A 23,117-nucleotide genomic window follows, 5' to 3' on the forward strand; every position below is an offset into this window, starting at 1 on the left:
TAATAGGCTTTGTGCTTAAGCAACATACCTTATGAAATTACGCAGAGATATTCAACTACAGTAACACGCTGTTATATCCAGCAGATAAAAGCTACTTCACACGGTTTGAAGATGACTATAGCATGACAGCTTTAATTACACAGTCAAATGCTAATACAGCTGAACCCTACCTCTGTTCAGCAGTCCATTGCAAATTGTTTGGGAACAAGACATGGGCTGCTGCTTCATATAAATCAATTCTCCATTTCTATTACCCCTCATGATATAAAACACACAAACCCATCCTGCTTTGTGGGAATAATTCAGAGATGAAAGAAAACAAGGAGAAGTCACAATGCCAATATTTTTCCCAACCTTTCCACGTACATTAGTTCCAAGTGAGCACAGAACTTTGCAAAGGCATATACAACCCATAGTACAGTCCATGAATCGCTGTATTTGGAAATGGGGTTTTCTTGTGTGTAGTGCAAGTACTTCACTCATTCAATATGAGATATAATGAATAACTACTGATGATGAAGCCTTATAAGACATCTTATAAAGAAGAGCCTTTACTTAGTTTTAATTTACAGCAGAATTTAGTCTCAAGAATGATTAGACCATTAACCCAGACACTGAGCATAACAGCTGTCTTCTGTGACAATCAGACTTCTACACAAGAAATACCGTTCTCATAAATAAAGCAACCTACTGACATACATTGAATAAGCAGTACTGTGCATGTTTAACTGTTATTCAGCTACATCAGTGACCTTCAAAAACCATCATTTGTGTGAACATGATAAACTGAAAGGATCAAGTCATCATTTTTTTCAGTCATGGTCATATGTCACTTGAGCTTGCTGGGTTCTCATCCACAAAACAATAATTCGTCTGAAAAACATTGTCCATATTTCAGATACAGTAGTTTTGACAAAAACTATTATTATGGAAGGTCTGTCAGGTTCTGATTTCTACTTGACTTAGAAAAGGGATCTCAGATAGGGTCTCTGTTCAAAGTACAGGGAGGGTGGTTACTCAAACATTCAGTTCTAACTTTTAGCAAGAAATATTTAATATTGGTCTCTGTTTCATTCATAATGTTCAGTTTAAAAAAAAAAAAACCATGAAATCTCAGAGTTTGGTGACATGGGAAAATCATTTCCTTATGCTCTTCCCCACGTTATTCTCTCAGTGGAGCTCTACTTTTGATGATAGTCAAAGATCTGCCAGATTTGAAGAACCTCAAGCTCCAGGCAATCCCCCAAAACAACTGCACTTTGAAACAAAGAGCTAGATAGTCAATCAGCTATTTTCTGACTACAAATGGATGCAGCTACACAAGACACAGGGATACTTTTATGGAGGAAATAAGAAACATGCCGCTGTACTACTACTTTGATCCTCTCTAGAATATAAATGTTGAAGCACGATTGAAGCCCTTTGACACTAATTTCAGCATTGCTTAATTACTAATTCTTTCATTACCATGGATTAAAGCAGAAAAATGAACTGCTGAAAAACACTTTCTATCATTAGCAAAATTGTTGTGCTAATAATGACAACACAATTTTACCTTAACTGAAGAAAGCAATAATATTAGACTGTGTTTATTTGGTTACAGAAAGAATGCATTTGTGGATAACCATATTGCACTTTTACTCAATTAGGAAATCAATCTTTATGCATTTTCACAGCTCCTACTAATGGTAGTGGTATTCTTCCTAAGCCTGAACTACGAACAGTGCCAAACATTATAGTCAAAGTCCACTTAAAGACTAAATTATTTGTGTTGTTCAGTGTTACAGGGTATTTTTGTTTTGTTTTAAGGAAATGAGCAACACCTCATACATAGCAAAGCTCTCATATCCAGCACACTTCAGCAACACACCCATATTATTCCCAACTCTTAAAACCAGGGCAAACCACAGATTATTAAAATACCTCTTCAGTCCTATCTAAGGATTAGTGTTCTGCATATCCTTCTGCAAATGCGGCAGGAAGCAACTCATGGCACAAAATGTTAAGCAACATATGTGGTCTGAAAAAAGTCTGAAAGTCCTAAGTACATCATATTAAGATATTGTGACATGGTGCACAGAAGCAGACAGAACAATACAATACAACTCTACCCATAGTACAGCAAAGTTGAGTACTACCTGTTATGAAATTGAGAAAATTATAACATGGTAATCTGTTTTTTCTCATCAGGGACCATCGTTTGCCTCTATTATCCAATCTACTTTTGTACATAAAGCCATAAACATGTTTTTCTTTGAGGCATACAACTCACCCTGATGATAGGAAAACATGCCACTTACTACAAAATGCTTTTCCCAAAGCTGTCAATGAAATCAATTAAAATCAAAATAACCTTTGTCCCATCTCTGACTTCAGTCATGATCTTTAAACAGACTCATGCTAGCTATGCGTTGAACCTTGAATAAGCAAACTAAAGTGAAATGAGTTTGGAAATGTATTTGTTCTGTGTAATGTATTTGTTTCACTTTATTTTGCAGCTGCCTTATATTCATTAAAAGCAAACATACCCCTCACAAGTATAACCCTTCTAGTAGACTGTGAAATACAGAATATCACTGATTATGCTGAAAACCATCAAAATGCAAATGGAAGGAGAAAGAATCTAAATCAACATCATTATGTAAACAAAACATAAAATGAAAACATTTTTAACAACACAGACGGTGTACCTTTAGCTATTTGCCAGATGCTCCTGCTAGGGATGACCCCAAGCACTCTGAAGTCACCGAGACCCTTTGCCTTAACTTCAAAGGATTTGTTGGCTGAATAAAAAAAATACTTATATATATATATTGACATTACTGCATGTTTCTGCAATTCCCAGACCAAAATGTGGCAAAAGGTAATGCTTACCATTATCACTTTTGAGATTTCCATTGCTGAGCTGTTTTAACCTCTTCTGATGGGATTTGCCATTGTAGTGGATTTGTGCCTGAGCAGCAGAGTTCAGCTGAATGTTACAAACATTACACAAAGTGAAATTGGTGTGTTTCTTTTCTCTTTCCTTCTTTTCTTCAGTGCCATCAGGTGCTAATTCTTTCTCAGCTTCCCTGTCTGGGACGGATGTGAACTCTGAATTGTATGAGTGGTTATCAACTGGTAAATCAGGGTTCCAGGGCTTCTTCATATTTTCTGGTGGGGGGAAAAAAAAAAAAAACCAAAAAAAAAACCATAAGAGAGGAAATTGATGACTAATATAAAATCATATACACAAGATTTCTACATCTGTAAACCATCAAAAGGCAGGCTCTTTGCTTTTTCATATTTTAATGCTACATTTCCACTCATGTTTTGCTTTCTGTTCATTTTTTTTAGTTCTGCTGTGTAACTTGAGTAACTTCACAGCCACTCAGGTGAATCTCTTTAAATCTTCTGGGGTACTATTAAATCTATCACTGGAACCAAGCTGTCAACGGGGGGGGGGGGGGGGGGGGGTTATAATTTTTTTCTTTAATTATTTCTATCTTATCCCTTGGTTAGTTTACTTTATTTAAGAATTACCCTATGAAAAGCAACCTTACCAATGCTGTTAGAAATCTCAGCAAAGTCTAGATGAAGCTCATGACATCTTAGCTGTCCAATACAGTTGGAAACTGTATTGGATGCAGATGCTCGGCTGCTGGCAGTGGGCGCTGCAGGGTGGCCTCTCTAAGGTGAGGCCAAGGGCTGTCCCATGCTAGGGACAGCCAGTTCCAGGCATCTCCAAAACTGACCCACCAGTGCCCAAAGCTGAGCCCATCAGCCACGGGTGTGGCACCTCTCTGCTAACATATTTAAGAAAGGGTAAAAACGCTGTGGAGCAGCTGAAAAAACATGGGAGAAAGAGCCCTGTAGACAGTGGAAAAGAAGGGGGAGGAGGTGCTCCAGGCACTGGAGCAGAGATTCCCCTGCAGCTCATGGTGAAAATCATGGTGACATAGGTTGTCTCCCTGCAGCCCACAGTGGAGCAGATATCCATCTTGCAGCTCATAGAGGACCCCATGCCAGAGCAGATGGCCCTGAAGGAAGCTGCAGCCCATGGAGAGCCCATGCAGGAGCAGGCTCCTGGCAGGGGCTGCGGTCGGTGGAGAGGAGCCCATGCAGGAGCAGGTTTTCTGGCAAGACCTGTGACCCCGTGGGGGACCCACACTGGAACAGTCCTTCCTGAAGGACTGTATCCCATGGAAAGGACCCATGCTGGAGCACTTTTTCAAGAATTGCAGCCCATGGGAAGGACCCCCACTGGAGCAGTTCCTGAAGGACTGTATCCTGTGGGAGGGACCCCATGCTGGAGCAGGGGAACAGCGTGAGGAGGAAGGTGCAGCACAGATGAAGTGATATGGACTCACGACAACCCCCAATCCCCATACCTCCTCCACTGCTCAGTGTAGTAGTAGTAGTGTAGAAGTCTAGTATAGAAGAGTCAGGAGTGAAATTAAGCCCAGGAAGCAGCGGCGGGCAGAGAGCAAAGTGTTTTAGTGTTTTGTCTTTGTCTCTCACCATCCTACTCTATTTTAATTGGCAATACATTAAATTAATTTTCCTCAAGTTGAATCTATTTTGCATGTGATGGTAACCAGTAAGTGCTCTCCCCTATCTTTATCTCAACCCATGAGCTTTTCCATCTTATTTCCCCCTCCCTGTCCTGGTGTGGAACAGGAGTGAGAGAGCAGCTGGGTGGGGGTCTGGCAGCCAGCCAAGGTCAATTGACCACAGAAATACAAGTAGTTATTACAGCAGAAATATTTTATGATCCTCTCTAGGATTAAAGTATCACATTTTGATTTTTTTTTTTAATATGAAGTATAGAATATATAGGTCCGTTAAACTCCAAGCGAACGACAACCTATTGTTACGTTCTGTTACACACAGTCCTACATTCAAATACTGCACTTGACTAATCACTACAAATTCTTAGCTGTTTTAGCACTTCTAAATGCAAGATGCATTTTTCAAGTTGGAAAAATAAAAGGGGGTTGAGGACAGTTAGTCTCTGGTTCCCATATTTATATATATTGACGTGTTGCAATTAACAGAAGAAAAAATAAACCCCCTACATTTTACTCAGCTAAACTTAAATGCATGCATATACCTCACTCGAGTTTATTAATTAGGTATTTAGCAACCCCTAATCATCCCCTCTCCACTTTTTGTGAATGCTTTCAAGCCCAAATCTAATCATTTCGTAACTTGTCTGGTACAAAATAGTTCAAAGACAAATAATAAAGGTGTTTATTAGTTTCTTATCTTAACCTCCCAGGATTATAATTCAAGGATAGTTAACTTAGATTCAGATAACACCAAACTGTCACAACTACAGAAATGAGAAGATAATCCCATCTGCAGAACTTCAAGTGAAACCAATGTAAACATGAGCTTCTGTGATTAAAGGTGAGCAGAAATGGCACAGGTGAAGAAGTGCTCTGTGCACTGCAAACCTAATTTACTCTTCAAGGGGTGCAAAATGTTAGACCAACTTAGCATCTTGGTGAGACCTTTATATAGCATATAAATCTTTAAACTGCTTATTCTCCCAGACTTAGCGAAGGAAGGTCTAGCCAAAGAATCTAATCTGTACTTTTGAGTGACAAAATTACTGCAGCCTTAAATGTTGACTATTTGGTCTCTAACTAAAAAAATCAGTCAACCTAGAGACAAAAAAGATGATAGCAGTAACACAAAAAAAAATAGGCTACAGATGCCTTTAATCCCAGATCCAGACAAGGTTCAGCATCTAAAAATAAGTCTAAACAAGCCTTCAGATTTGGGTCCGATTACACCAAAATACTGCAAATCACTCTTGACAGAGTTTCAAATATTGTAAATTTCATCAACTAAATGTTCTGCCAGCCCTCCCAAGGATTTAAACACATTTACTGCTTTCCACTAAAATCATAAAGACAAATTTATCTAAAGATGCAAATCTAAAATGTATCAAGATTCAAAACAGTTTCAATCTCAGTTTTCAGACTTGCTTGCTATCTAATTAGTATTGTGTTCTTTTATGCTAAGTAAACCCTATTTCATTTCAGAAAGTACAGACCCAGTTCTGAGAGGAGCTCTGCACTTGCTGTAGGTTAAAACCTCACTCAACCAGTTCAGTCAGTATTATTATTTCAGCTTTTTTGTATAGTCAAATCTGTTATCTAGGATTTTAGCTGTCTAAAGCAAGAGATAAGAAAGCAAGCTGAACAATTCATTCCAAAGCAAGATTAAAGAGAAAAAGAAGCAGCACAGAATTATTTATTAAAATCAAACCCATTATACCACCAGTGATGATAGGAACACTTACAGACAAATCACAACCATCCCATAAGACATTATGAGATTGTGAAAGCTTAAGAGAAAACCTGAGGTTTTTCTAGAGCAGATCTACAGCATATTTCTCCTAACAGAAGGAGGAGGTTTCTCCTGAGGAAGCAGCAGTGATCCATCAACCTCTCAGCTTTCTGGAGTTTGCTGGAGATATTGTTCACTTCAAAGAGAGCTATATTCATCTATTTAAAATACTTTTAAATTAAAAAATTCAGTCTTTAATCAAAGCATTACAAGGATTAAAATACTAACATGATAGCACTAGTTTTACTGAATTGCTCTAGATGACAGTAACTTTTCAGAAATCCCAGTTTATATACATGCTGTACATTAATATATATAATCTTTTGCATTGAAAGCATTCCCCACTAGAGAGCAGTATGAATTGAAAATTACAATATATCTCTAGACCTATACTGCTAGACATATAGGCATGAGATTACTATAACCACCCAGATCTTCTAACCAAGATGTAAAACTTTGTAAGCAAATATACTCTAGTAAATTAAGCAAGCATTGTACACTATATGTACACATGTCTAATTCCTTTTGAAACATTTACACAGATAAGCTATCAGCCTAATAAACTGTATTAGCACATTATACCATCCCTCTAATATTCCAATCAACACAGCCTAATCTATGAGAGTCTGATTTTTGGCATAGAGAATACTTCTGTCTTGCATTCTAATCTCGTTCCAGAATAATAAATTATAAAATGCACACTAGATAAAGGCACAGGAAAATAATAAGGGAAATTACACCTTGGAAATAAATGATTCAAGCATGTACCATTTGATTTGTGCTCTTACTAGAAAGCTGTGATGGCATTAGAGCTGCATACATTTTTGCCTGGTGCCATGTCTCTCTCAAATCTGGAAGAACGGGATAATTTATAACTGCAGACTAGGTGACAATTAGGAAAACAGCAGTTTCAGCAATACGTATTACGCTACAGTCTGCCACCGTTTCCTTTACAGATACGCAGTGATTTCTGACTATATAATGGCACTACTAAATGACTAAGGTGAAATATTACACACCTGTGCGAACAACTTGAGTTGATGCTGTAAGCCAGCATTCCATAGCAGTATTCCATATGTTGATTGGACACAAAAGGTTTGAGAAAAAATCCCGAACATGAAGAAAAAAACATTTGGGAAAAACAGAAGCCATTTACGATTAAAACATTCTGAGCCCTTCTTACTGAATATTCCTTAAAGGACAAGGAAATAAAGATTGCAAAGGGTAAAGAAGGGGCAGATATCCAATTGAGTATAACTTGCTGAAATACTCAAAATACAATTAAAGACTCCAAATAGTATCTTCAAAGAAAAGAAAGGAAAAAAAAAAAGTTTGTGAAATCTTGTAAAAGATCCACCAGTGTTTCAATTAATGCAGGCACAGACTACTTCTTGCAAAGCACCACGCAGACTTCCAGTTCATGCCTGCATATGCCTGCATCATTACATACTTCTATCTTCTGGAATGAAATGTTTAGGCAGCAATTTTAATTGGTGTGGGTGACGGAAAGGATGCTTAGTTTATCCTACTGGGAAGTTACATGGAATATGGTTAGAAGAAAACATTATAATCTTAATTTTAAAAGCAATTTTTAATTGCTATCAATGTCTTATTGGTTTGAACTGCTGATCCTACGTGGAGATGGATAGGCATTAAAAGAAAACCCTCTTTCCCTGCCATTATATTATAGAGTTCATCTTGACTGCACTGGTTGCATATCATATAAACAGTCATCAGTTTTGCAGATAACTTTTTTTACCCCCCTAAAAGAAAGCTAACTTCTGAACCTTTAGGAGCCCTAAGGAAGACTGCAGTGAACTAGAAATGAATGAGCAAGGTAACCAGGAACTCAAAATTTCAAGCCAATTTAAATAGCACTGTAGATAAATGCTTACATTTATTTTCCCTGGAGCTCTGAACTCAATTTTGGCTCAATGATGCTTACCAGTAAAATGAACTTTGCATGACATTATAGCTTTGTGAAGTAGAAAACTGTCCCATGTGGAAAACCAGCACGACGACAATTTGTGGTGTTTGCTGGCTTAGCTAACACAGCTACTGCCTGGGGATTTCTCTTCTGAAATGTGCTTGAATGTAAGGGATTAGAAATTACATCCTTCCCATGAAACAATCCTTACCTTCTTAAACACAAGACAAAAGCATGCTTTCTATTCAAGGATACGGAAAGGAAACTTGGCTAATTTGTATTACAACTAGTTGTTTTGTTTCCAGACTGTCTTGTCAGTGTGGAACCACCCCAGTCACTGGGTCTTAGACCCTGTGTACATAGTAGTCAAATACATTGGGTTCATTTAAGAGGCTAATGGTGTATACAGGTCCCAGAGTAAGAGACCACTGTGCAGGTAAGGCAGTTGTACTCAACACAGGCCATTTGCCATTGATGAATGACACAGTATATCCTAAAGAATATCTCTTTGGAAGAAGCCACTTCCCAACAGGTCACTACAACAAATACATTGCCTGCAATAGCTGAAGGATAGAAAATACAGACAGGGCGCTAAGGACAAAAGTCCACTAATTACAATATTTAGGGATTTCTAATATTTCATTCCAAAACTGTGAAAATGGCAAAGGCACTTTGGTGGCAATCACCAAAGATGCAGATGCTTCCATCTCAGTTAGTCACCCCTAGACTGCAGTCACTGTAAACCTCACCAACAGGGCCTATAGAAGGAGTTATCTCACTATGAACACTCAAATTCTAAACTCGGGTGTTTTGTTCCTAGAAACATGCATCCCCCTTCCTTTGCAGATGTTTATGCCGTAGATCTCAGGTTAGATAGGATGAATCTCTCTCTGCCTGCCATAATAGCCTCTTCAAACATTAAAAGGAATGAAGTCCAGCAGGTAAAAAAAACCCCTGGTTTTCAGGTATCAACAAATAACAACATACATCAACAGATATCAGCTGCTGTTCAACCGAAACTGTTGCTAGAACAATGTTTAAAGAAATAAAAAAAAAAAATATCGTTCACTTATCAAGATCCTCTCTCTAATTATCGCCTTGTCAGTTTTCACGTCTTGGGGGAATATTATCAGCACACTATGCAAAAACCCCTCTGGTAATAACTGGAATCTTCCAATCTTTTTGAACATCATAAATTTTATGCTATAACTTTCAGGTGATAGGACATCACTGGTTGATGACAGTCATGGTAGTATGGTGACCTTTGTGTCAGCCTTTTAAGAAACTCTTCCACACTGTGAGTCAATATATGCGACAGGACCCTCCCCAAAACTGGGTATCTGTAGGCTAGAGTCTTCCTATTTACCTGCTACGTCGCTCAAAAATCCCTGCCGCATCAGTTACCTGTGACTGCTTTACGAAGAAACCAGTGACAGCTAACTTGCCCTTGCCAACTCTAGATTGACCTTACTGATGTCGTGGTTTAGTCCCAGCCAGCAACTCAGTACCACGCAGCCGCTCGCTCACTCCCCCTACCCCGATGGGATGGGGGAGAGAATCGGAGGAGTAAGAGTGAGAAACACTCCTGGGTTGAGATAAGAATAGTTTAATAATTAAAATAAAATAAAGTAAAATAACAATAACAACAATATAATAATAATAACAGTAATAATAATATACAAAGCAAGTGATGCACAATGCAATTGCTCACCACCCGACAACCGATACCCAGACAGTTCCCGAGCAGCGGTCGCTGCTCCCCGGCTAACCCCCCCCAGTTTATATACTGAGCATGACGTCATATGGTATGGAATAGCCCTTTGGTCAGTTTGGATCAACTATTCTGGCTGTGCCCCCTCCCAGTTTCTTGTGCGCCTGGCAGAGCATGGGAAGCTGAAAAAGTCCTTGACTAGCATAAGCAGTACTCAGCAACAACCACAAACATCAGCATGTTATCAACATTCTTCTCCTACTAAATCCAAAACACAGCACTATGCCTGCTGCTAGGAAGAAAATTAACTCTATCCCAGCCGAAACCAGGACAGTATCCACCCCTTATTCTATACCATCTAAGTCATGCACAGGCCCTCCCCTTTCCAATGTGTTCCAATTAATCACCACCACTTTCCCTATCTTGATATACACACAGATATCATTCCCTTCGTCTATGGCCCATCCCTCTAAAATGTCCATTGAGTTCATTTAGTCCATGACTTTGGGTTCCATCTGTCATCCCAGTCTTTCAGAGCAGGAGAGGTGGTGTGCAGTGTTGGACTGTTGCATGCTGAAGTCAGTTCTCATTCCAAAATGGTTTCATCAAAGTTCATTTTCATTAAGCTGGGCAATTCTTACAGCAATACCATTGATGTGGCATATAGCAATCATAATATACAGTATTATATACTTAATATTAACCTACTATATTATTATATTAACATGCAGTTAAGAGATAACATATAGTTAAGAGATAACATACAGTATTATAAAGCAATTAATATTATACAATTCAGTTCATTAGCTATTTTCACCCAAAATCAAATTCCCTTGAGGTACACATTGGGCTTCCCCATCCTTTCGCATCACCCACCAAGTGCACCCAGGTCCTTGAGCAAAAGCAATCCCACGAATGGGTTTGCCTTTGCCAGAGGGGGAAGTAACCCAGACTGTCTTCCCCAGCATATTTTTCATGTGCACTACAGGAACTTTATCTCCTTCTACAGTACGTAAAAGTTTTGATTGGGCAGGGCCAGCTCGATTGGCAGATCCCCTGGTGTTGACTAACCAGGTGGCTTTTGCTAAATGCGTATCCCAATGTTTAAACGTCCCACCACCCATTGCTCTCAGGGTAGTCTTTAACAATCCATTGTATCGCTCAATCTTCCCGGAGGCTGGTGCATGGTAAGGGATGTGATACACCCACTCAATGCCGTGCTCTTTGGCCCAGGTGTCTATGAGGTTGTTTCGGAAATGAGTCCCGTTGTCTGACTCAATTCTTTCTGGGGTGCCATGTCGCCACAGGACTTGCTTTTCAAGGCCCAGGATGGTGTTCCGGGCGGTGGCATGGGGCACGGGATATGTTTCCAACCACCCAGTGGTTGCTTCCACCATGGTGAGCACATAGCGCTTGCCTTGGCGGGTCTGTGGGAGCGTGATGTAATCAATCTGCCAGGCCTCCCCATATTTATATTTCAGCCATCGTTCACTATACCCAAGGGGCTTGAACTGCTTGGCTTGCTTGATTGCAGCGCATGTTTCACACTCATGAATAACCTGTGCAATACTGTCCATAGTTAAGTCCACCCCTCGATCACGAGCCCATTTATATGTTGCATCCCTTCCTTGATGGCCTGAGGCGTCATGGGCCCACCGAGCTATAAATAATTCACCCTTATGTTGCCAGTCCAAATCCACCTGAGCCACTTCAATCTTAGCAGCCTGATCTACTTGCTGGTTGTTTTGATGTTCTTCAGTGGCCCGACTCTTAGGTACATGAGCATCTACATGACGAACTTTTACAACCAGGTTCTCTACCCGGGCAGCAATATCTTGCCACAATGCGGCAGCCCAGATTGGTTTGCCTCTGCGCTGCCAGTTGCTCTGCTTCCATTGCTGCAGCCACCCCCACAGGGCATTTGCCACCATCCATGAGTCAGTATAGAGATAAAGGACTGGCCACTTTTCTCTTTCAGCAATATCTAAAGCCAGCTGAATGGCTTTCACCTCTGCAAACTGACTCGACTCCCCTTCTCCTTCAGCAGTTTCTGCGACTTGTCATATAGGACTCCATACAGCAGCTTTCCACCTCCGATGCTTTCCCACAAGACGACAGGACCCATCAGTGAACAGGGCATATTGCTTTTCATTTTCTGGCAATTTATTATACAGTGGGGCCTCTTCAGCACGTGCCACCTCCTCCTCTGGTGATATTCTAAGGTTTTTTCCTTCTGGCCAGTCCATGATCACTTCCAAGATTCCTGGGCGACTGGGGTTTCCTATTCGAGCCCATTGTGTGATCAATGCAACCCACTTACTCCATGTAGCATCAGTTGCATGATGTGTAGAGGGGACCCTCCCTTTGAACATCCAGCCCAACACCGGCAGTCGGGGTGCCAGCAGGAGCTGTGCTTCAGTACCAACCACTTCTGAAGCAGCTCGAACCCCTTCATATGCTGCCAGTATCTCTTTCTCAGTTGGAGTATAGCGGGCTTTGGATCCTCTGTATCCCCGACTCCAAAACCCTAGGGGTCGACCTCGAGTCTCCCCTGGTGCTTTCTGCCAGAGGCTCCAGGTAGGGCCATTCTCCCCGGCTGCAGTGTAGAGCACATTTTTAATATCCTGCCCTGCCCGGACTGGCCCAAGGGCTACTGCATGAACTATCTCACGTTTAATTTGTTCAAAGGCTTGTTGTTGCTCAGGGCCCCATTTGAATTCGTTCTTCTTCCGGGTCACTTGATAGAGAGGGCTTACAATCTGGCTGTAATTTGGAATATGCATTCTCCAAAACCCCACAACGCCTAAGAAAGCTTGTGTTTCCTTTTTGCTAGTTGGTGGGGACATAGCTGTTATTTTGTTGATCACATCCATTGGGATCTGACAACGTCCATCTTGCCATTTTATTCCTAAAAACTGGATCTCCTGTGCAGGCCCCTTGACCTTACTCTGTTTTATGGCAAAACCAGCCTTCAGAAGGATTTGGACTATTTTCTTTCCCTTCTCAAAAACGTCTTCTGCTGTGTTGCCCCACACAATGATGTCATCAATGTACTGCAGATGTTCTGGAGCTTCACCCTGTTCCAGTGCTGTCTGGATCAGTCCATGGCAAATGGTGGGGCTGTGCTTCCACCCCTGGGGCAGTCGGTTCCAGGTGTACTGAACACCCCTCCAGGTAAAAGCAAACTGGGGTCTGCACTCTGCTGCCAAAGGGATGGAGAAAAATGCATTAGCAATATCAATTGTGGCATACCACTTAGCTGCCTTTGACTCCAGTTCATATTGAAGTTCTAGCATGTCTGGCACGGCAGCACTCAGCGGCGGTGTAACTTCGTTCAGGCCACGATAGTCCACTGTTAGTCTCCACTCCCCATTAGACTTTCGCACTGGCCATATGGGACTGTTAAAGGGTGAGCGAGTCTTGCTGATCACTCCCTGGCTCTCCAGTCGACAAATCAGGTTATGGATGGGAATCAGGGAGTCTCGGTTGGTGCGATATTGCCGCCTGTGCACAGTTGTGGTAGCAATTGGCACCTGTTGTTCCTCAACCTTCAGCAACCCTACAATCGAAGGGTCCTCTGAGAGACCGGGCAAGGTGGACAACTGTTTAATTTCCTCTGTCTCCAAAGCAGCTATACCAAAAGCCCACCGGTACCCTTTTGGGTCCTTGAAATACCCTCTCCTGAGGTAGTCTATGCCAAGGATGCACGGAGCATCTGGGCCAGTCACAATGGGGTGCTTTTGCCACTCATTCCCAGTTAGGCTCACTTCAGCTTCCAGTACAGTTAGCTGTTGGGATCCCCCTGTCACTCCAGAAATACAAATGGGTTCTGCCCCTCTATAGTTTGATGGCATTAGCGTGCACTGTGCACCAGTGTCCACTAGAGCCTTATACTCCTGTGGGTCTGACGTTCCAGGCCATCGAATCCACACAGTCCAGTAAACCCGGTTGTCCCTTTCCTCCACCTGGCTGGAGGCAGGGCCCCTCTAACACTGGTCACAGTATTCGCTGTTCACTTCCTGTAAATGTGAATCAAAAGTCCCCTGATCAAGGTCGGAAGTAAAATTAGCCCTCTTACTCTGTCTCGGGAACTGCTCACTGGAAACTGGAGCTGCAATCTTCCTGGGAGAACCGCCTTTCCTAATAGTTTTTCCTTGCAACTCACGCACCCGTGCCTCTAAGGTTGAGGTGGGTTTTCCATCCCACTTCCTCATGTCCTCTCCATAATCACGCAGGTAAAACCACAGGGTGCCCCGTGGTGTGTATCCTCTATATCCTCTCTCTTGAGCATAGGGACGTTGACTCCTAATGGCTGAGATACTGGTCCGTGCAGGTGGGGAGTAGGACAGATCTTCTCTGAGTTGTTGGAACTCTTGGCATATTTTTTCAGACAGTTTTTCCACAGCCGAGACACAGGCCCGTAGGGAGGAAGAGAGCTTTTCTTCGTAGTCCCGGAGTTGTCTAGCCACTTCATCCACCGTTGGTGCCTCGTCGTCTTTCCAGGCTAGTATTGCCAACGAGTTGGAATACGATGCTGGTGCGCTCCGTACCACCTTCCGCCACATGGATTGTGTGCACCTGACTTCATATCTGGGTCTTTGGTTAACTGTTCATCATTCAGGTCACTGTAAATCACCTCCAGCACGCCTAATTCCCTCAGGTACTGGATACCCTTCTCTACGGTGGTCCATTTGCTTGGGCGGTATAAAACATCCTCCTTGAAGGGATACCTTTCCTTCACGCTTGACAGAAGTCGCCTCCAGAGGCTGAGCGGTTTTGCCCCTTTTCCAATTGCTTTGTCAATGCCCCCTTCCCTGGAAAGGGATCCCAGCTGCTTGGCTTCCCTACCCTCTAAATCCAGGCTACTGGCCCCGTTATCCCAGCATCGGAGCAGCCAGGTGATGATGTGCTCGCCTGGATGACGACCAAAATCTTTTCGCATATCTTGCAGCTCACTCAGGGATAGGGATCGGGTGATCTCATTTATGGGTTCTTCCTCCTCTGGTTCTCGTGATGGCCCTGGTTCATCTTCATCCCTTACTAAACGAACTGATTTCCTTGTGTATTTTTTCTTCTGTATAGGGGCAACTGATACCGGCGCAGGTTGGTTCTCTGGTTTAGCCGCAGTGCCTGCCACTGGGGTTGGAGTGGCTGCAGTACCTGTGGTGGGTGTTGGAGTAGCCGCAGTGCCTGTGGTGGGTGTTGGAGTAGCTGCAGTGCTTGTGGCTGTGGTTGGAGTAGCCACAGTGCTCATGGCTGTGGTTGGAGTAGCCACAGTGCCTGTTGTTTTGTCATCAGATCCAGAGACCCTCTCTTTCCCTTGAGGGTACTGAATAGTGTTGAACAGGGCTCTATAAGCATGGGCCAGTCCCCAGCATGTTGCAATGAGTTGTGTCTCTTTGGAGTTGCCAGGGTGAGAACATACTTCTTCCAAATACTTTACTAGTTCTTCAGGATTCTGCACTTGTTCAGGGGTGAAGTTCCAAAACACTGGAGGTCCCCACTGCCCTAGGTACTTGCGCATACGATCCCACACACCCTGCCACTCATAACTCTCCAGCCTTGGGGCAGATCTCTGGATGATATTCTTAAATTGCTTACTAACCTTTGTCAAAACCAAAACAATATTCCCAAGAAGTATCAATAGAAGTATCTTAACTGCCCAGGGATGTTCAAAATACTGAAAACTTTCTGTAATGAGGGAGGAAGCATTATAGAATAAGGTAATGAAGGTGCCATTCTGTAGTTCCTCCACAACAGACGTCTCCGAGGGAAAGGTATAATTGCTAACTCTCTCCATGAGGTGGTACCCGAAGTACAGTAATGACTTGTGTATAAAACCCAGATACAAAACCATGCTCAAGGTCAGGATTTTGATAAGGAACCTCCCAATCAAAACATCCTTAATCACTACAGAGCATAGCGCAATGCACAGACCAACACCAAGCTTTAACATGCACAGCCAAGAAAAGAACATGGTACAGATCAGATGAACTAATATCATGACCGGCAACTGTTAACAGACTCCTTAATACACTCTAGTTAATCTGTTCTTATCTCAAACCCTTCGTGCCCCACGTTGGGCGCCAAAAAGGACTGTCGTGGTTTAGTCCCAGCCAGCAACTCTACCACGCAGCCGCTCGCTCACTCCCCCTACCCCGATGGGATGGGGGAGAGAATCGGAGGAGTAAGAGTGAGAAACACTCCTGGGTTGAGATAAGAATAGTTTAATAATTAAAATAAAATAAAGTAAAATAACAATAACAACAATATAATAATAATAACAGTAATAATAATATACAAAGCAAGTGATGCACAATGCAATTGCTCACCACCCGACAACCGATACCCAGACAGTTCCCGAGCAGCGGTCGCTGCTCCCCGGCTAACCCCCCCCCAGTTTATATACTGAGCATGACGTCATATGGTATGGAATAGCCCTTTGGTCAGTTTGGATCAACTATTCTGGCTGTGCCCCCTCCCAGTTTCTTGTGCGCCTGGCAGAGCATGGGAAGCTGAAAAAGTCCTTGACTAGCATAAGCAGTACTCAGCAACAACTAAAAACATCAGCATGTTATCAACATTCTTCTCCTACTAAATCCAAAACACAGCACTATGCCTGCTGCTAGGAAGAAAATTAACTCTATCCCAGCCGAAACCAGGACACTGAATAAAATGTTGGCTCTAGAAATTTGTTCCTCGGAGAAGCTTAAAACGAACGTATTGCCAACTATTTTATACATGGATGGAGAGGGCAGGACAGACTGGGGGAAGGATCAGGGATAAAAAAAATAGAACAGTTCTCGCTTCTTCCACCCCTGTTATCACCGGATGATGTGGTCCTGACACTGTAGTCTTCCAGTTTTGATCAGGGTTGCACCTGTTCCTGGTTTTGAGCCCAGAGCGATTTAGGTCATGAATGCTCTACTTTACACATTGCTGCTGTGGCAGTTACAAACATACAATGAGATGGACAAACAATGGGAAAATGGTGAAAGGGCATTTACGGTGAAAGCAATGCATCTCTGAAACGCAGCTCCCTCCCAAATGACCTGAGCAACCTTCAGGATATGCTGCAGGATTCATCTGTTTTCTCTGGATGGATGAACAAACATAATTTCGGTGGAAGAGCTACTGGGGAATGGGAACCTACTGGCATTGGAAAGGCTTTTTTAAAAATAATTGATTTTTCAGGACCTCCTTTGTTCCGAGTCTTTCAGATTTTGCTGTCTTTCAGATGAAAATTAAATACAAAATAGTGTATAATACAATAAAAGCTGACGTGAAAATCTGTAAAACACATTCATTAAGTAATTTTACACTGTTGGTAGGCTTTTCTACTAAGAGTTTTAAGACTGCAAGAATAACCATCACTTGTTTCTAAAAAGCAAGGAAGAGTTTGTCAGGTCATACACCCAAGAGCTAAATTACTAGTCAGTGATAAAATTGTGGATAGAAGTCAGTATTTCTTGTTGCCATCTGTCTCAAACAGTGCACATCACATTTGAAGCCACTATTTACCAAATTTTCTCTTCAAAAAATCCACACAAAATACAGTAGAAGAGCTAGCTTAGGAGAAAAAGAAAGAGATAAGTCAGGGAGAGAAACACCTTATTTTCCCGTTTATTATTTCTCCATATCCTTCCAGCTCCTCCCAATCTGATTGCTGCTGCTAGCTATTATACCACCTCAATCATCCATGTGAATAATAAGAAAATCATAATCATCATCATCGTCTCAGGTGATTTGTGCAAAGTTAAAGAGGAAAATAATCTCTTGAGCAAAAACTGCATCAAGTGAAAGAAAAAAAGGCAGGTTCTCCCCACATGTTTATTGCTTGGGGAGGGGGGAGAGATGAGGCAGAAGGAGACCAAGGTTATTTGGGGATGCAGGGCTTTATAACTTAAGGTCTATAGCCTGGGACTCCTCCCAAGAAATGCATCTCTGCAAACTGAACCCTGTAAGAGTAGATTTTTATCCATCTGAAATAGGCTCATTGTATAGTCGTATACCTTGAGCAATAGCGCAGAAAATAAAAGCCTGGGCTTTTGTTTTGTTTTGCCGGGAGAGCACTTAAATCTTTTAGGAAAGGCTGCATTTCAATACTGCAGCAAATGAACAGACTCCAGCCTATCTCCCGTCACAGCCACACGCACCACAAGTTCCTAAAGGAACTTACAGATGAACTAAACAGAAAAAGTTCATCATTTCTTGGTTCAGCAGTTCCCTCGTGCCAGAAGCAACCAACAGACATCTCATAGTCTCAAAATATACTGCAGTCATTTTTTTAATTGAGTTCTATAAAAAGAGCTAAGCACTAATCAACACCATATGTTATTCAATTAGCTAGTAATACATATCTATTTCTCAAGCCTGCGCTAACATAATGGAGCACTTTGGGTGGTTTGGAACTATTTAAAGGCCAAGTAATTAATTTGCAAACATCAGCTTCTAAAATCTGAGAAGCACTACTGTGGTGACTTACAGCCAGAGCCAAGCCATGAAAACTCCCTCATTTGCTTTTTATTCAATCCATTTTCAGAGACGGTGCTTGTAAAGACAAAAGATTTCTGCCTAAAATAAGGCCAAAGAAAGATAAGGGCTCAGCTATATGTCTGGTAGCCAGGCCCTGAGAGATGTTCTTCCCATGCAGGTAAAGCAAGCTGTTTGCATTGCCTCACCTCCCTCTCCATCAGCGTTATCTTGCGCACAGACCTTGTACAGAAGGCAGCAGTTAAAATGGCAAGAGGCATAGCTAGCCCAGCTATGAAGGCTCTGCCTACCAAGAAAATCTGTTGTTGTCAGGCGCCCTGAAGCGTGTTATTTTTTTCCATATTCTTGATTTCCACATTTGGGAATTCCACTTGCAGCCTCAAAACTCCTGTCAACAGCACTCTGAGTTGGCTGGGCTCAAAAAGAAGGGACAGAAGTGTCCAGTTGCAATTCAGACTGCCTCTACTAGACAAAACCTTGGGTTTAGCATTATTTCTGAGAAGGCAGGCAGTCAGTACAGGTTTTAAAGGTCAGGAAGAAGACTGCAGATTTTTCAAGTTATTAACTCTGAGCAACTGATAAATTAGACCATTTAGCAGGGTCCAGAGACAGGTGTAAAGAAAAAAGGATGCTCAAAAGGAAAAGACAACAACCAATCTTTTTCTACAGAACTACTGAAATTTTGTAGGAATTGGAATTACTTTTGATTTCATAAATAAAAATCACCTCTTTAGCTTCTCTGGATCAACTCCCTGATGTGAAATCAGCCTACAACCTGTCACCCAGATATCTTGCAAGTGCCATATTCCACCTTAAAGATCTTTAGTTTTCCTAGTATCTAAATTATCCAGTCAAATCTTCATATCTCAGCAGAAAGCAAGAGCATGAACAGTTGTTTGGGCATAACAATAAACTCATTTTTGCAGACAAGTAAGTTCTGTTCTTAACACTCCAATGCAACGACTAGCTACACTGTATCCAAGCAGGTAATTTTTAAAACATGCCTAAGTTTCAGTTAGTGTTTATTTCTATTTTGTTGATAGGTTATCTCTTTAGAAATGCAAGTCACTTTTTTATTTTCTTTTTCTGGTTAAGTATTTTTGGCAATATGCTGATGAAAATACATCTACAAAATGGAACAGAAAAAGAATTAAAAGGCAAGTCACGTGAGTGAGCTCTGTGGGAATTCTGCTTAAAAAAAAATCCCACCACCACCCAAAAAAACATTGCAGAATAAAGAATGATAATTTTGAGACAGACAGTTCATCCCCTACAATCTTTGTTATGCATATAAAATGCAACCATCAGACACTGAATAAAATAAAATAGACTGGCAATAAAGGTAGTCATAGTGGGGAAGAGGAAATTAGAGGTCACAAGCAAGGGACTACTAAAATTCAGATTTTTTTTTTTTTTTTTTTTCTTTTCAATTCAGGAGGAGTGTCAGAAGTCTGTGGTTTGGTTTGGGTTTTGTTTTCCATATAAGCAATTTCACAAATTACTATTTTCTTGTAGTTTGCAAGATAATTTCTCAAGATTGCCAAAGTTCTATGATTAGCATTCTCAAAACCTCTCAGACCCTAGGAAATAGCAATGTTTACCACATATAAAAACAGCCAAAAGTTAGAACACAATGTCCCCCCTCTTTTTGTTATACTTCTGTTTTAGGGAGTTGCTATGTGGATATTTTTTAAACAAAAGGCCTTTAAAACAAAAGAACCGTGGAAGAGCAAAAGAGCAATTTTAGTGCTTCCATCAGTTACCCTTTGGAAGAGAATTCCCGATCAAACAAAATATTGTACATTTTGTCTCCCTGTAAACATGCTTCTACAAACACCAGTGTTAAAAAAAGCTTGAGGAATTGGGCTTATATTTGAATATTATCATTTATACTTTTGTAAAAGTAATCAGTTTTTCAGATTATCTACTCATTATAAAATATTCAGGTAACTCTGGCAGTATTTACAAGTGTAGGGATTTTTTTATTATTATTTTATTGCTTCATTACACCCACTGGGCCATTTAATGTTGAATTTAATGGAGAGCAGATCATTTTCCAAGCAAAGCAAACACATCAAGGTGAAAGTCTGCTGTGTTTGGAAAGGTTGGCAGATGTTTTTGCAAGTGCATGTGAAAGTTATTGTCATTTATCTTATTCTTGCACCTTTGGATTGCATTCTTTTTAACAAAGAGGATGTATTTAGTACAGCATTCATGGCAATAGGAACATAATTTCTGCTAGTTTACAGCATGTGCTTATTTGGGGTAGACTGTGCAGTTTTAGTTGACAAGTATAAAAATATTGTATGCAACTTAAAAAGCATATCCTCTGTCATGTCTTGAAAGCCCATGTCTTTGTTATTGTATCTGAGGCTGATATAACGTTCTTTCATGTCAACTACATGTTTACCTTAATCTCTTCATCAATATTAGGGATTTGGAGATAAATGTCTAGCAAACCAGACTATCCTTGACATTTATTGGTAAAAAATCTGAAAGACAAATTGGGAGATCTGGACCTTTTCATGTTTCCCCAGGATGACACAGTGTCCTACAGCAGCAGCTAAAGTCTTTTGTTACAGTCACACAAGGCCAGCACAGGGCTTCACTTATGCAGCTGGGAAATTATTTTAACATAAAGCCCATCTGTCTATGTCACATTTCTAATAACCTTTTCATCACAGTACCCAGACGTAATGCATTTATAGAAATGCTTATGCATCAAAAATAAAAATGTGCAAAAGCAATCTAATTATTGAAAAGAGAAACTGGGATGATTTATTTTTTATTTGGGATAAATTCAGGTGATTCACTATTAGTGAATGCAAATGTATTTTCAAGGTATGATTGCTATAAACCCATAGGGTAGGTGTACATCCTAATGCACATCCAGAAAAACGTGTCAGGACCTAAGAGGACTTATCTGCAATGAGACATTGCAGTAACTTCTACCTTGCATTATTTTCCTAGGAGTGTAATTCACTCCTCTTGTTGACTCGTGTAGAAGATGAGGGTAGGGGACATTGGGGAGAATTTGTTTATATTTTTGACAAGTTACATGAAAATAGCTTTTAGAGCAAGTATAATGGGAGAAAACAGAAATTGTTTCTGTAAGTTTCTTTTGATCCAAGATCACTGAAATATGTTAACTATTTACAATTTGGACATATACAGCTTAATAATAAAAATATGGAAATACACAAAAACCTGCGACTTCAAGCCAATATCTCCCCTCCAGCAGAGGGTCTGCTGCTTCACTTTGCTTGTAAAAATTTAAATTGCTAATTTTGCAAGATATTGCAGCAGTATCTTCCAAAATCTAGAAAATCACCAGAGAGGCCCAGGAGCTTACTGGACACATTAATCAATGATGGTGCCTGACTATTGCTAAAATAGAAAATAGGCTTCTAAAAGAGGAAAGGTTTTTCAGTTTTGCAGAAATATATATATATTTATATACCTTTTCTGTGCAAAGTTGTCTTGGAACACTGTCTTCAGAATTAGACCACCATATTATTTTTTTGTTAGGCTTTATACATTATGGGTTGCTAATAATTAAAAGGCATCAGTGCTTACTTCTGAAATACCCTCACATGATTGGAAGTCATTTTTTGTCCTAAAAAAAACCATATTTCCAAAGAAGAGTCATGGAAAGTACGGGAATAACACCACACACACACAGAAAGTAGGATAGCTGATGCTTTCCAGCCTTCTCTGGGAGACCTTCACAGCAGTACTTCTGTTGCACTTTGTAGCAGATGCTCATAGCACAGATCCCGAACTGCTGCTCTTGGGAAGCCTGAGCACATTGCTCAGCCACTGTGATCTGCAAAAACTACTGCTGCTGAGTCTGTAAAAAATTTCCAGCTCCACTGGCTCCGCCAGTGATCTACAGTCTCTCTCAACCTGTCAAGGTAAGCTGAAGCTGTTGAAAACTTCTGAGAGGTCATGCATGGTAAAATTTAAAGCTCTGTAACACCTATGAAGTTTCTTCCTTCAGCCATGCTGATTCAGATCAAGAAGCTCATAAATGTAGGACAAGTTTATAAAATCCCTGGGACATCCGCAACTACTTAATTTTTCAGAATAACAGCCTAACTCTGCATTAAAATATTTGTTAGCACTGAAGGTCATTTAAAACTACTGAATAAAATATCTGTGAAACTTTCAGAATTAACTCATTTTGAAACACGATTTTGTGACAAAAGGTTAGAGGACTTCACAAAATATTAAATGGCCCAGTATTTCAAGGCCTTTTATCTCAGCATTACCTCCTCTGATTAACCTCATCACCTAAAACATTGCACCTCACTGTACATGTACAAGCCTTCAATCTCAATGAACTTTTCCTGAGAAGTTGAAGAAGTGTTAAATATGAGAGTAGTAGTGACCCTTAGCTGCTGACAGAGCTTTACAATATGGTGCCCCTTCCACTAAAAACCAGACAACTAACTGAATCCATTTCCCTAAAATGGCAAGATAAACATACTCCTATGCAGGTGCAAGTCAGGATGACAGCCACTGAAGTCACTGGCATTACATTGGCATAAAAACAGTGCAAGAAAAGCAGAATCAGATCCCCATTTTCCTTCTACATAGAAATTATTACAGCCATTTCAGCATCTCAGCATTCACTGGTCATTTCAG

At 40.9% G+C, this 23,117-nt stretch overlaps 1 protein-coding gene across 1 annotated transcript in view; it reads right to left on the reverse strand.

Annotated features, from left to right (window-relative positions):
- ZNF385D (zinc finger protein 385D) overlaps window positions 1-23,117 on the reverse strand; it is a 454,445-nt gene that overhangs the window by 347,596 nt on the left and 83,732 nt on the right. The window contains exon 2 of the mRNA XM_075705630.1: window positions 2,875-3,153. Coding sequence (XP_075561745.1) covers window positions 2,875-3,153 — 279 coding nt within the window. The remainder of the gene's footprint in view (window positions 1-2,874; window positions 3,154-23,117) is intronic.

This window comes from Pelecanus crispus, chromosome 2, assembly GCF_030463565.1.
Source record: "Pelecanus crispus isolate bPelCri1 chromosome 2, bPelCri1.pri, whole genome shotgun sequence".
NCBI lineage: Eukaryota > Metazoa > Chordata > Aves > Pelecaniformes > Pelecanidae > Pelecanus > Pelecanus crispus.